At 38.5% G+C, this 13,033-nt stretch overlaps 1 protein-coding gene across 1 annotated transcript; it reads left to right on the forward strand.

Annotated features, from left to right (window-relative positions):
* The first annotated feature begins 8,215 nt into the window (after window positions 1-8,215).
* On the forward strand, window positions 8,216-10,344 carry LOC141658618 (thaumatin-like protein 1). The gene is made up of 2 exons (XM_074465532.1): window positions 8,216-9,188; window positions 9,885-10,344. The coding sequence occupies exons 1-2, from the start codon at window positions 8,452-8,454 to the stop codon at window positions 10,159-10,161; spliced, it is 1,014 nt and encodes a 337-aa protein (XP_074321633.1). The 5' UTR covers window positions 8,216-8,451; the 3' UTR covers window positions 10,162-10,344.
* The last annotated feature ends 2,689 nt before the right edge of the window (window positions 10,345-13,033 follow it).

Here is a 13,033-nt window from a genome sequence, read left to right on the forward strand (position 1 = left end):
CCCCATTTGCCCTCTCACTTGCATTTTGTGAGAGGACCACTATCCGTCTACAACTTTAGACGGACAGTATCTGTTTACAATGAGACGGATTGAATGATAATTTTCCATATCAAATCATTATTTAATACTGTATTAGTAATATAATACTCTATCTTATCCTGATCAAATATGACGAGAATTTTGGAAAGATGCTAGTTTGGAATCGATGGGAGGTAATATATGTTACTTCATCTTTCCCATTGGTTTATCTTTTGTATTTTTTATAAGGGTTATTTTAATTCAGGGTAAACAAATGATTGAAACGGAGGGATAGAACAAAAGAGACGAAAATGACAAAGAAACAAATTTTAGTTTCATTTTGATTTTATACTTTAACAAAGTAACAAATCTCTTTACCTAGATTAGTCTATGTTTGAACTTCTAAGGCACATTACTTGAAAAGAAATAATGGATGTCCATTACTTTTAAACGGTGCGGATTAAATCTTGGAACGATCTAGTGGTTGTAATTGTTTCATAAAAGTAATGTTTAAATAGATGGAGAGAGAAAATATATTAGAATAAGAGTGTATTAGAGAAGTAATGGAGAGAAAGTAATGCAGATGATCCAAATCCCTTCTAAGGTACCAATCTTACTTACTATGAGATAGTCTCATAAATTTATTTTTTTATTTTTTTTCACCAAAAAAAAATATTTTTTTTTTGTAAAAACAGACACTGTTTTTTGGTGAAAATGCTCCTAAGTAGACCTGTCAAACGGATCGGGCGGGTCGGGTCCTGGGTCGGGTCATACGGGTCACAGGTCGGGTTAGGGTCAGAATACGGGTCAAGAAATAATTTTTAACGTCTTTTTTAAACGATTTTTCTAATTTAAAAAATATTTTTTAACAAGTAAAATATATTTAAAATTATTATTTTAATCATATTCATCATATACAATAATTATATTGATATAATTATTAAAATAATTTAATAATTATTTTACTATTAAATATTATAAAAGTTATATAAAATTGACTTTTTGGTTGAATTTTTAATTTTAAGTAGTAAAATAATAATTTTTTAACTATATTTTCAAATATAATATATAAATATTAATATTTTTAATAAAATTCATGATTTTCCCTTGACCCAACGGGTCGGGTCTCGACCCTAAAATAACAGATCATTTCAGTTCCGGGTTAAACGGGTCGCGGGTCGAAAAAACGGGTTTGTAACCCTACAAAACGGATCGGGCGGGACGGGTTTTTGGGTCGGGTCGAGTTTTGACAGGTCTACTCCTAAGTCATAAACAATCTAGAGATGAGATGCATCAAATAGTGAAGCCCATAAAAGAAGAAACGGATGGCCCAAAGAGATTTTCGGATCGTAGATTCGTAGCCCATGAAAAATAAAAGAAAGTGGGCTATGCTTAAGGTTCGTCCCTGAATGAAGCCATTCAATCACAGGCCCATGAAAAATAACTACTGAAATTTCTCCAATCAAAAATGGGAAGAAAATCTGAACTCGAGTATAATTTTGAAATTCTCATTATTATTTCCTAAGTTATATTATTTCATTATTCTTTTTAAAAATTTGGTGTTCCTTACTTTTTACCCCATCTCCAATGTTATTTATTGGAGTAACTACACCCTACCAAATGGATAAAAAGGCATGACGTAGTATTAAGTAATTTTAGGGAGAGGATAAGGCATTACCACTGCTACTGATGTAAGCGAAAGAAAATCAAAAGAGAGCAAGGAAAGTGAGAGTCTATGCGTTTGAGTTGCTTTACACGCCACAAATATATGACAATCCAGTTTTAGTTTCTCTTTTAAGACGGAAATATTCATCTTAAGATTAGATGAGTTAGTTGTTTTTTTTTTTTTTTTTTTCATTTTTTTTTGACGAGGGAACCCGCGGTCGCTATCTGTGGTACGATGATACGATGGTAGACGAGACAAATTTTTCGTTAATCTGATCTCTAGCTATTATGCTTTTCTTTCATACTCTCATCTATCATATTTGACCATCATTTTAAATTTAAGATGAATATGTATAAGATGAAACTAAGTATAAGCTGACTAGGTCATGACCTAACCTACACAATTACCATTTTTCCAAAAAAAATAACTATAATTTATATAAGATTGATATTTCGACCCTAGGCATAACTTGAACCTAGTTTCATTCCTTGGTAATGTAGGTAGTATAACAGTTACCACTACTTACAAGTATGGACTATTATACCCATGAGCACTTAGATCAACTGGCAAGGGGTTGTTCTAGCTTAACCAGAGGTCTCGTGTTCGAGCCCTGGGAACGCAACAGTGTTAAAACTCATGAGGGAGAGCTTTACCGTCCTAGTGGTCCTACCCGGCTCGAATCCGAATTAAACTGGATGGTTTACACCAAAAAAAAAAAAGTATGGACTATTATCAAATACGCCAATTTGCCCAAGAAAAAAGAATGCAGTTAAGTTACTAAGTACTCTGTATATCCTGTGTGGTTGTGTGTACCTGATAACTGTTAATAATATTCACAAATTATAATATCGTATATTGCCACCACTTTACGAGGTTTAAATCTAAGTAATGAGTAGGTGAGTAATATATCTCATAACTTTATCAAATAAGTTAGTTGATATCTGTATAATGCCGACCACTTTAAAAATAGCTATTTTATGTTATAACTCATCAACAAACCTACTTTATTAAAGGATAATTATATCACTTTACAGCAATTATATTGTTCTGGCTAGTAAATCTCCAAATGTACAACATATCATCCAACTTTACTAGGGATCGATTAGTATATTTCCCCACACCATATCTAGTAGTGGACGCACTGCACCAAAAATAACCCAACTAACGTAATCGTATGCATTGTTGTTGCATAATTGGACTCATGGGACATATTCGTATGCATTGTTGTTGCATAATTGGACTCATGGGACATATTAATATACTCCATGTTGCTGGACCATATAAAGGGATATACTCGAAATTGATGGTGATTTGAGTATGTATAATGTATGAATAGATTTCTTGTTGGAAATGTGTCAATATAAAAGGGAAGGAAATATATGGAGTATTTCCTCCATTTGGTTTTTATTGTCCCATTTCCCTTTAAATTGCAACATCGCAAAATAATTGTCCCTTACTAAATCTACTAAGAAAATTTCAATTATCCAATATTGTTCCTAACCACCATATAATTAATATCTCAACTCTTGAGGAGTAAAGTTCGTAATTCCCCACTTTTCCTCGAATCCTCTCAAAATAGAAAGAGTATAATAAAAATGGGATAAAGGGAGTATAAAATTTACAAAAAATTGTAAGCTAGTGTGCCATGGAATATCAATATGACATTTCTTTAGAAACGAACTAGTTTTATACCCGTGCAAAAAATGCACGGGTCGTAATAGCAATTAATAAATTATACAACTGGTTGTATGTAGTTTATGTACAACATTTTCAATGTTGTCGAGTTTTGTTATAAAGTTGTCGAGCTTTACTAACAAAATTGTCGAGTTACAATACAAAGTTATTGAGCTTAAGAGGAATAATTATTAAACTCAATAACTTTTTAAATTAGCTCAATAACTTATAAAATAGCTCGACAACTTTGTGTAGAGAACTCGACAACTTTGAGCCGGTTGTACAATGCTAATATACAACTGGTTGTAAGATAGTATTTGTGTCGTAATAGCAGGCGCTATCATTAGATACATGAACTGATGAACATATAATTTGAGCGTGATTATGTGTTCAATATCGTGACAATATAAGTAGTCCATAGAGATTCGAATATTTGATAAATATTAGAGTTGAATATCTGATAATATATAATCGTATTTTATTAGAATTATATTAATGATATTTGACATAGTAGACCCGTTGAATGTATGTAAATTGCAATATTTTATGTAATTATCACATTTTAACTTATGTTTTAACATAAGTAATTAAAATAGGAATATGAGATATGAATATGAATTGGGTTTGAACTGGGTTGAGGAGAGAGGGTAATTAAATACAATAAGAAACATGGGAGGGCCCGCATGTAAAAATTCAACAACCAATCAGAAACTAAGAAAAAACTCGGCTTTTATACTATGCAGATTCGCCCTTAATATGGTGCAATTAACTCCCGAATTTCGCCACCTGAGGTTAAAATAATATACAAAGAGATAGTATAGGAAATACTTTCTCCATTCGACTTTTATCTTCCCACTTAAATAAAATAAAATAGGAAGATAAAAGTTGAATGGAAGGAGTATAAGTTTTTAAAGTGAAAATGAGACATAAGTATGGAGAAAAGTTTCTTTCACAACCAATGTAGGATTAAGTAAAAGGGTGAAAGTTGCTAACGGGTTGGGTTAAGGTCGAGCTCCTCTGGCATGGCCCTAAATGAGCCCACTTGATGGTACCGGTTGCACGGGTCGTACTTAACTGGCTCAGGCTTCGACCCTAATCCGACCCGTCCTACCTATGGTTTGGCGGGCTTGGGCAGGCTTAGGGTCAACCTTTTGAACCCTGAATCGACTTGAGTACCTCACAAATCAGATATGTTGCAAAAACATGGACCTGATTGCCCGGGTTAGTCGGCCCGAAAGATTGGCCTATGCAATTGACCAGGATGTGAACTGTAACACCTTGGCCCAAACCCTGGGTCGGGCACGATCACTCACAGACAGTAGCTCGTCAGGCTGTGTACATAGCCCACAGATCAACACGGGTTCTTTCCAGCGCATTTTGTCCTCACTCATGCGCATCCCGGAAACCTTCGCAGAAGGTCACCCATCTTAATACTACTACTCCCAGCCAAAGGAGTTCTTTCACATGGATAACCAGAAAAGAAAGTGCACTTTGTTGATATGAGTAGTACTTTCAATCACTTTAAGCACTATTAAGATTTTAAGCCTATTAATAGACCTTTTCAAGGGGGTACCCCCATGCAAATAACGTCTTCGGTTCAGTGAAATATTACATGAAATGTACTAAATTAGGTAGTGACATAACAATTCCCCTAACAATTGACCAATATCCCCTCCCAAGCTAAGTATTATGTTTTTTTTTTTTTTTTTTTTTTTTGTTTTGTTTTGTTTTGTAAATCGGGGTATCCACCGCCGACAACAGTGTATAATTTTCTCGCCACGGGTGCTCTCACGAAGAGGTAAACGGCTGACCAAAGAACTTGCTACATTCCCATGGGCAGGAATCGAACCCCTGACCTCATGGTTAAGGGATGCGGTGAAAAGATTGGATGTTGAGTATTAGTGTAAATATGTAAATATTTTTGCATTATATTTAGCCTTGTATTTAGGCAAGTTATCTAACCGATATAATATCTTGTAAGGTAATATATATGCTATGCTATACAATCTCCGATTCAGGGGATTACGTACACAATTGATATGGTATCAGCCTAGGTTCCAAAACCCTAGATCTCTCCCTTGCTTCGGCACACATCCCACGGCAACCATCCCAGCAGCCTTTTACACCGTTTCGATGGGTGACGACAAACCCGGTCAATCCTCTTCCAATGGCCCGTCCAACCCGCCCCCAAAGTCGGGCTGGACCCGAGCTCACTCCTCCCCAGCCCACACCACCCAGCCTGCCTGGCCCACCTCTTTTTTGCCCAACTGGGCCGGTCCAGGGCCATTACTCTCCCAGCCAGCACACCCTCAACCCCTGGTTTGGGCTCGGGCTCACTCTCTACCAACCCGGTCCATTGTCCACCTCTGGTCACATTAAATTGTCTATCTTTGATTAAAGTACCTTTTATTATAGTAATAAAAAGATAAATAAGTAACGATTTTTATAACGTACATAGAGTATCATAAGTTGCATACTATGATTCCATTAGTACACTAAAATCGTATTTTTATACGATAATTGTTATTTCCAGTACGCGCAAATGCATGATACAGTATTAAATTATTCAGGTATAGAAAGCAAAAGAGGTGCTTCAGTGACAGATACTCGTACATAACATAAGCATATAGTATTACATATCCACATGTGGTATATTAAAAGCAATTGAAAAAAGATTTTGAAAACAATATATAGGAAGTGCAATCCACGTAAATATAGACAGAGTGACATGGATTATAAATTTAAAAGTCTACTTTAACTTGGTGTTTATCGTCGTGCATCACTCTTAACCTTTTTAATTGGCACTTGGCAAATGTCGGTTGCTTAATTAGTCCATGTTCCTTTGAAAGATTAACATCGCGTAGGGTCCTTTGGATTTGCTCGTTGACCATCAAGGTTACAAGTTACAACCAATGCTGGCCACAGGTCAGGTTCGGGCCAGGCTCACTCTAATTGTGAAGAATTATATGTCAAGTCTCATATATTAGAGAAATAGAGAAGTGTAATATATTTTATACGTCAAAGGGCTACTTATTCATTGCCAATTGGTTTTGAGATGAAATTTTCTTGGATTTGTAAAGTGGACACTCTCTCCTCCTCGATAGGCATACCCCAGGCTCATATGCAATCTAACACTCCCGACAGGTCGGGTCTCCTCCTCGATAGGCATACCCCAGACCCATATGCGATTTAACACTCCCGACAGGTCGTGTCATGCTGGGGGAAGAAAAGAAATTATAAACCTAATTGTAATTTCATGTACAACTTTTATTAGTTCGTGTATATTCTTCCATAAAGTTTTCAAATACTACCATTTCTCTATACCAAATAGCTTAAATTTTCTATCTTCTCTATGTTTTTATCAACAAATTACATTAACTTTTGTCGATTAAGTTGATTTAATGGGTTCTATATGACGTCTTTAATTTGGGTATCAACTTTTCAATTAGAGTTTTCGGTTAGTTAGTTGTTTCAATTAGGATTCATTACAGTTTCAAATATTCATTACAGTTTCAATTATGGGCTCACTCTAATTATGAAGAATTACATGTTAAGTCTCCCATATGGGAGAAATAGAAGTGTAATCTTTATAAGTTGAGGGGCTACTTATCCATTGCCAATTGATTTTGAGATGAAATCTTCTTGGATTTGTAAAGTGGACACTCTCTCATCATTGATAGGCATACCGTATACCCCAGGCCCATATGCGATCTAACACTCCCGTCTCTCCTCCTCGATAGGCATACCCCAAGCCCATATGCGACCTTACACTCCCGTGAGGTTGGGTCTCCACCTCGATAGGCATACCCCAGGCCCATATGCGATCTAACACTCCCGACTGGTCCTCGATAGACATACCCCAGGCCCATATGCGATCTAACACTCCCGACTGGTCGGGTCAGGCTGGGGGAAGAAAAGAAAGCCAAATTATTATTAATGAGACTGGAATTTCTCCATCTTTGAAATAGATGGACCATGAAAGAGCGATCCAAAAAAACTGTAATAAAGCCGCCATAGATTATAAACCTAATTATAATTTCATGTACATTTTTTATTAGTTCTTGTATATTCTTCCATAAAGTTTTCGAATACTACCATTTTCCTATACCAAATAGCTTAAATTTTCTATCTTCTCTCTGTTTTTATCAACAAATTACATTAATTTATGTCGATTAAGTTGATTTAATGGGTTCTATACAACGTCTTTAATTTGGGTATCAACTTTTCAATTAGAGTTTTCAGTTACTAGTTAGTTGTTTCAATTAGGTTTAATATTCAAATATTCATTACAGTTTCAATTAAATTAACTAAAAACCCTAATTGAAAACAAAATGCGTACAATAGTTTTTAAATTCTACTTAAATCCTACTTTGTATTCATTTTTTTCAATGGCCCAAGCTCCATCATGTAAGTATATCTATCATAATTTACGGTGAAGGACCTCGGTCATGCCGGAAGGGCGGGGTCCGATTTCTGATGGTTTTTCATTCATAATAATACAAAGTTAAATTATCAATCGGCCCTCCTTAATTCAAGATTATTCACCCACGAAATCAATAGTTAAACATCGTCCCGCTTATTATTCATTCCAAAATCCGCCAGCGAATAATTTCCTATAAACAAAGACTAGTTATGTCTGAATCTCCCACGTCCCCTCCCTCTAAAAGATATGTTAACAGTTGAGCTAAAGTGAAATCCCTCGGACATGAAATATAAAAAGTAGAAAATACCTTACATGCATGCTGCATCCTTACTTAAAGCATCAACCGATCCAACTGCAACAACTACATTATTGCCTCTTTCACTCTTCCTTTTTCTTTGTTTTCCAATTTTCACCACTTTTTTTTTTCCCAATTTTTCAGTGAACATATGACATATATTATCACTACTATTTCTTTTATTCTAAATCTATCCTTCACAATTCACATACCTTTCTTAAACAACGAAGCTTCATATTGTTTGACTACTCCGCCCTTCACCAACTTCCTTCCTATTATATCTTCTAACCTGTTCCAATCTCGATCACACCCTCTCATTAAGTACCATCCGTCACTAGGGCAGTAAAGCTTTCACTCGAAAAGAAACTCTATACAATGAATTATCCTTTGCCATTTTTTATATACTTTCCCTTATTTTTATTTTTGAGAGATATTAAAGGAGCAATACTTACCATGCAAAACAAGTGTGGCTACACAGTTTGGCCAGGGATACTACCCAATGCCGGTAACCCTGGATTGGGGACCACTGGTTTCGAACTCCTCCCAGGCGGATCAAAATCCTTCCAAGTCACACCAGGCTGGTCGGGTCGAATATGGGCCAGAACCCGTTGCTCATTCGACCCGACCACCGGACTAGGAACCTGTGTGACAGGTGACTGCCCATCAGGTCAAATAGAATGTAATGGGTCCGGTGCGACCCCACCCGTGACCCTAGCTGAATTCTCTCTAGGACCCGGCCCAAACACGACCCCAGACTACTACGACGTCAGTCTAGTCGACGGGTTCAACATACCTATGATAGTCGAACCAAATGGTGGGTCCGGGTCATGTTTAATTACGGGTTGTGCATCCGACTTGAATCGACAATGCCCAATGGAGTTACGGGTTGGTGACGGTGACGCGTGCAGGAGCGCGTGTGAAGCGTTTGGGATAGAAGCGTATTGTTGTAGTGGCGCGTATGCATCACCGAGTACGTGTAGTCCGTCGTTGTACTCGCAAATGTTTAAAGCGTCGTGCCCGCATGCGTATAGTTACGCTTACGATGATTCTACGAGTACGTTTACGTGTTCCGGAGCTGATTATACCATTACATTCTGTCCTTCCTTAACAAGGTTTGTTTGATAATGATGGATTTGATTTTTTTATCTTATCTTTAAACATCCAACTTTTATTTTCATTTTCAAAAAATTAATTTCTTGCAAAAGCATATGGAAGCTTTTTTTCCTGTTCAAAAAAAAATTATGCATGTTGCATAAATTTTTGGGAAAATGCATGCGGTGCCCTTGAAGTTTCGAATTTTGCCCGAAATACCCAATTTTTTGTTTCGAAAAACTTTAAGAGCCTATAACTCGTGTCTACGAGTTCAGAAAGTGATAATTTTTTTTTTTCAAATCGATTATCTTTCCGAGACCTACAATTTCAAAAAAAAAAATTGTCGTATTTGGATTCCGTGGCTAAGCTAGGAGTTTTTGTACGTCAAAGTTATTTTTATCGAACAAACTTTGAGTGACCATATCTCTTGGTCACGAATTCCAAACTCGACAATTTTTTTTTTCAAGTCATAGTTCTCGAAAAGGTAATCGATTTGAAAAAAAAAAATCGTCACTTTTCGAGCTCGTAAACACGAGTTATAGCCTCTTAAAATTTTTCGGATCAAAAAATTGGGTATTTCGGGCAAAACATCAAAGTTCAAGGGCACCGCGTGCATTTTCCGCCGGATCTTATGACTTTACCATCTAAACTACTTGATATCTGCATAACAATACTGTTTCTAATATGTCTAACTTGTGTTATTTTTAACTGAGCAGCCAACAAAAAGCGTCAACAGATACACAAACGTCATCAGAAAATCCAGGCGCACAATTCGAGATTGGATCTGGTTCAGGATCTGAGATGCAGCCTGAGACCGGGTTCGGGTCACAGCAACCGAAGAATCATCATCATAAGTTCTACATTGGAGGTGGTCAGTTCATATCGGCCTCACCTCCGTCAAGCAAAATTATAACACGGTCCATATACGCATGGCCATTAATAATTTCCTTGATCGTAATTTCAACGACGATTTTTCAATTCCGTTTTTCGTAGTTATTAACAATGTTAATTGGTTACTCCCTTACAAACATGCACATGAAATTTATGTTCTTATTAGTCTTTTTTTTGTTGGAGGTGAGATTACAAAGTGAGGAGCAATTTTGTGTATACTTTTTCTCCAATTATTGAATTCTTTTGACCAAGCTCATAATGTAAAGCATGCATTGAGGATGTAAGATTGCACACTGATTTACTTGTAAATTTAAAGTACCTTTATAAATTGTTGTATGTCTTTTGGTGACAATCAAAGTTGATTAAACTACGCTGCTTATTTGAAAAATAAGTAGCAAAATATAATTATATAAGCTTATTAAGAATTTAAGATGCATGTATTGATGTATACATCTTGCATGTCAACACATTATTGTAAAGTTTGCTTGTCAAAATCGTTCGCAACACATGCATGCATGCATGAGAGCACACTTTTAAAATTCATACTACCGTTTGTTTGGAAAAAAAAATGAGATAACGCCACTTGATGATACCGAGTTCCTTCACATATAAAATATGGTCTTACATTCTTACACACTTTTCATAATGTGAGTTATTCATTGTGCATGGGAGAGGGTAGGGTGGTCAAAAGTGCGGGCCAGCCCCACCCGACTCATCCTCTTTTTCAGGCCGGTTTCAGGTCCCTCAAACCAAGCCCGACCCGCCATAGGGTCGCCTAGACCCGCTCCAAAGTCCGCTCTCGGGTCCCCTTTTACCCGGTCGGCCTCCAGCATGACCCGACCCGTCCTTCTTCTCGGGCTGGTTTCAGGCCCCCCAAATCAAGCCCACTCCGCCCCGCCTCACCCTGTCTGGTTGACCAGCACTAGGAGAGGGTGAGACTGAAATAATTCATTACCACACCCTGTTGCACCTTATCTTCATCTCTAAGTCTCTAACCCACATCTAGAGAATATGTCATCTTCAAGACACAATTCAACATGACCCGAGAGCAATTTGTTTACTGGGAAAGTGTATAATAATCCATATTACATAGCGGAAAATTTTCGTTATATATACTAGGTGTCCAATATTATTGTAGACTATAATCAATTTTAATTATTTTAGAGCATTTTTAAAGGTTTTGTAAGGATCTATTAATATTTGTAAATAACAAACAAGTAACTTACCATGGTAACTAATTAAGACTTAGGGTTTGCCTGGAATCCATGTAATTATTAAGGGGGTAAGTTTTATTGGGTGATAATTACTGGGGGAATTAATTAGTGGGGTAATGAGTTCCTTGATGATATGTTTGGTATAAGAGTAATGATTACTGAGTAGATCTTTTACTCCCTTAATCATTACCCAGGGGGGAGGGTGGGTAATATATTACCCTTTCACAAGGGTAATAATTTCAGGAGGTGAATAATTACCCGCATACCAAACATGGGAAATACACCTCACATATTACTCCCCTATTCATTCCTCTCCTATTACCCTTGATGGGGCATATTCTGCACCAGCTGACCAAGTCAACATATCGAGCAAGGTCAGAGATATCCACAGCAAGTCAACGGCTTAGACAGCCTAACCAACGAGGCCTGTCGGCCTGTCTCTCGGAGTCCCGGCCAGGGGCAACTAGCCAATGGGCACACATCCGCGAACTCATATCCAAGATCCCTCGGCGAGTCAAATGGGGGCCGTCGGCTGCCATGGTCCCTCGGCCGAGGGTAGCTCAGTCTTTCCACCTGCTAGCCACTTGGCCACTTGGCCACTACGTGACAAAAGGTGAAAGTCTATAAATACTCCTCAACTATCATTGAGGAAGAGATCGACAATTTAACCTAAGAATCACTATTCATCTGGTAATATCTTCCTTATCTCTCTACAATATATACTTCGCCAAGTAACAACAACTTATCTCTCTAAGTTCCGACCGACTTGGCGTCGGAGTGAGTTCGCTCGCCCAAAGCCGAGCCCTCGCTTGTTCATCGTTTCGGAGACCGCAAGGAGGATTCAACTAAAGACGTCATTCTACAAGCACGGGTGGTACCGTATAAGCGCTCTGGAATTATACCAGGAACAATTGGCGCGTGCGTGGGAAAAGATACTAGAAGCTAGTCACATTCATTCCCCAAAAAAAAAAAAAAAAAACAAAACAAAAACCCACCCAAAAAGCTAAGAAGATGTCAAAACAACAAGAGGTATTCGAATCGACGAAAAAGGAGTTCGCCAAGATAATACCGTCCACGATTAGCGGAGTTGCGCGACCCTCCACGGCCGGGTAATTCAACCGGAGTACGGATGCCAATAATACAGATACGCGCCGCCGCCGACAGTCACCATCATGGGACATGTGGTTGATGTAGCAAAGTCGGAAGCTACTCCCGGACATAATTGCTAGTACGGCTCACATCACACCGACAAGAGCGGCGGAACCCGTCCAGAGACCGGGGCCGAGAATGTGACTCCAAGAGACTTGAATGGAGCACCGGAAGAAGGCGGCCTGTTAAGACGCGGGGAGCCGGAGCGCTAGTGGTAGACCTTAGTCCTTCCCGCACTCGCGGGAGGACGGCGTCGCCGCACCGCCGACGAGGCACCCCGGAGGAGTGAAAGAAGTCCGCTCACCGAGTCGGAGAAGAAGCCCGACTCACCGAGTCGGAGAAGAAGCCCTTCCCGCCACGGGGAGAGGAGCCAGACTAGGGATGCGAGGAGCCGATCGCCGCGTGTCGTTCGACACGTGGTCGACGGCCCTCGGCGCCTCGTCCTAGATACCCGTCCGACTAAGTCAAGTTGCCACCTATAGCATACAAAGGAGAAGGCGACCCAACCGACCACGTCGAGGCTTACGAGTCTCACATGTCGGTATGGGAGCAACCCGATGAGGTTTGGTGCCGAGTCTTCCCAACGACCTTGCATGGGATGGCTCAAAGTT

This window comes from Silene latifolia, chromosome 6 (assembly GCF_048544455.1).
Source record: "Silene latifolia isolate original U9 population chromosome 6, ASM4854445v1, whole genome shotgun sequence".
Lineage (NCBI taxonomy): Eukaryota > Viridiplantae > Streptophyta > Magnoliopsida > Caryophyllales > Caryophyllaceae > Silene > Silene latifolia.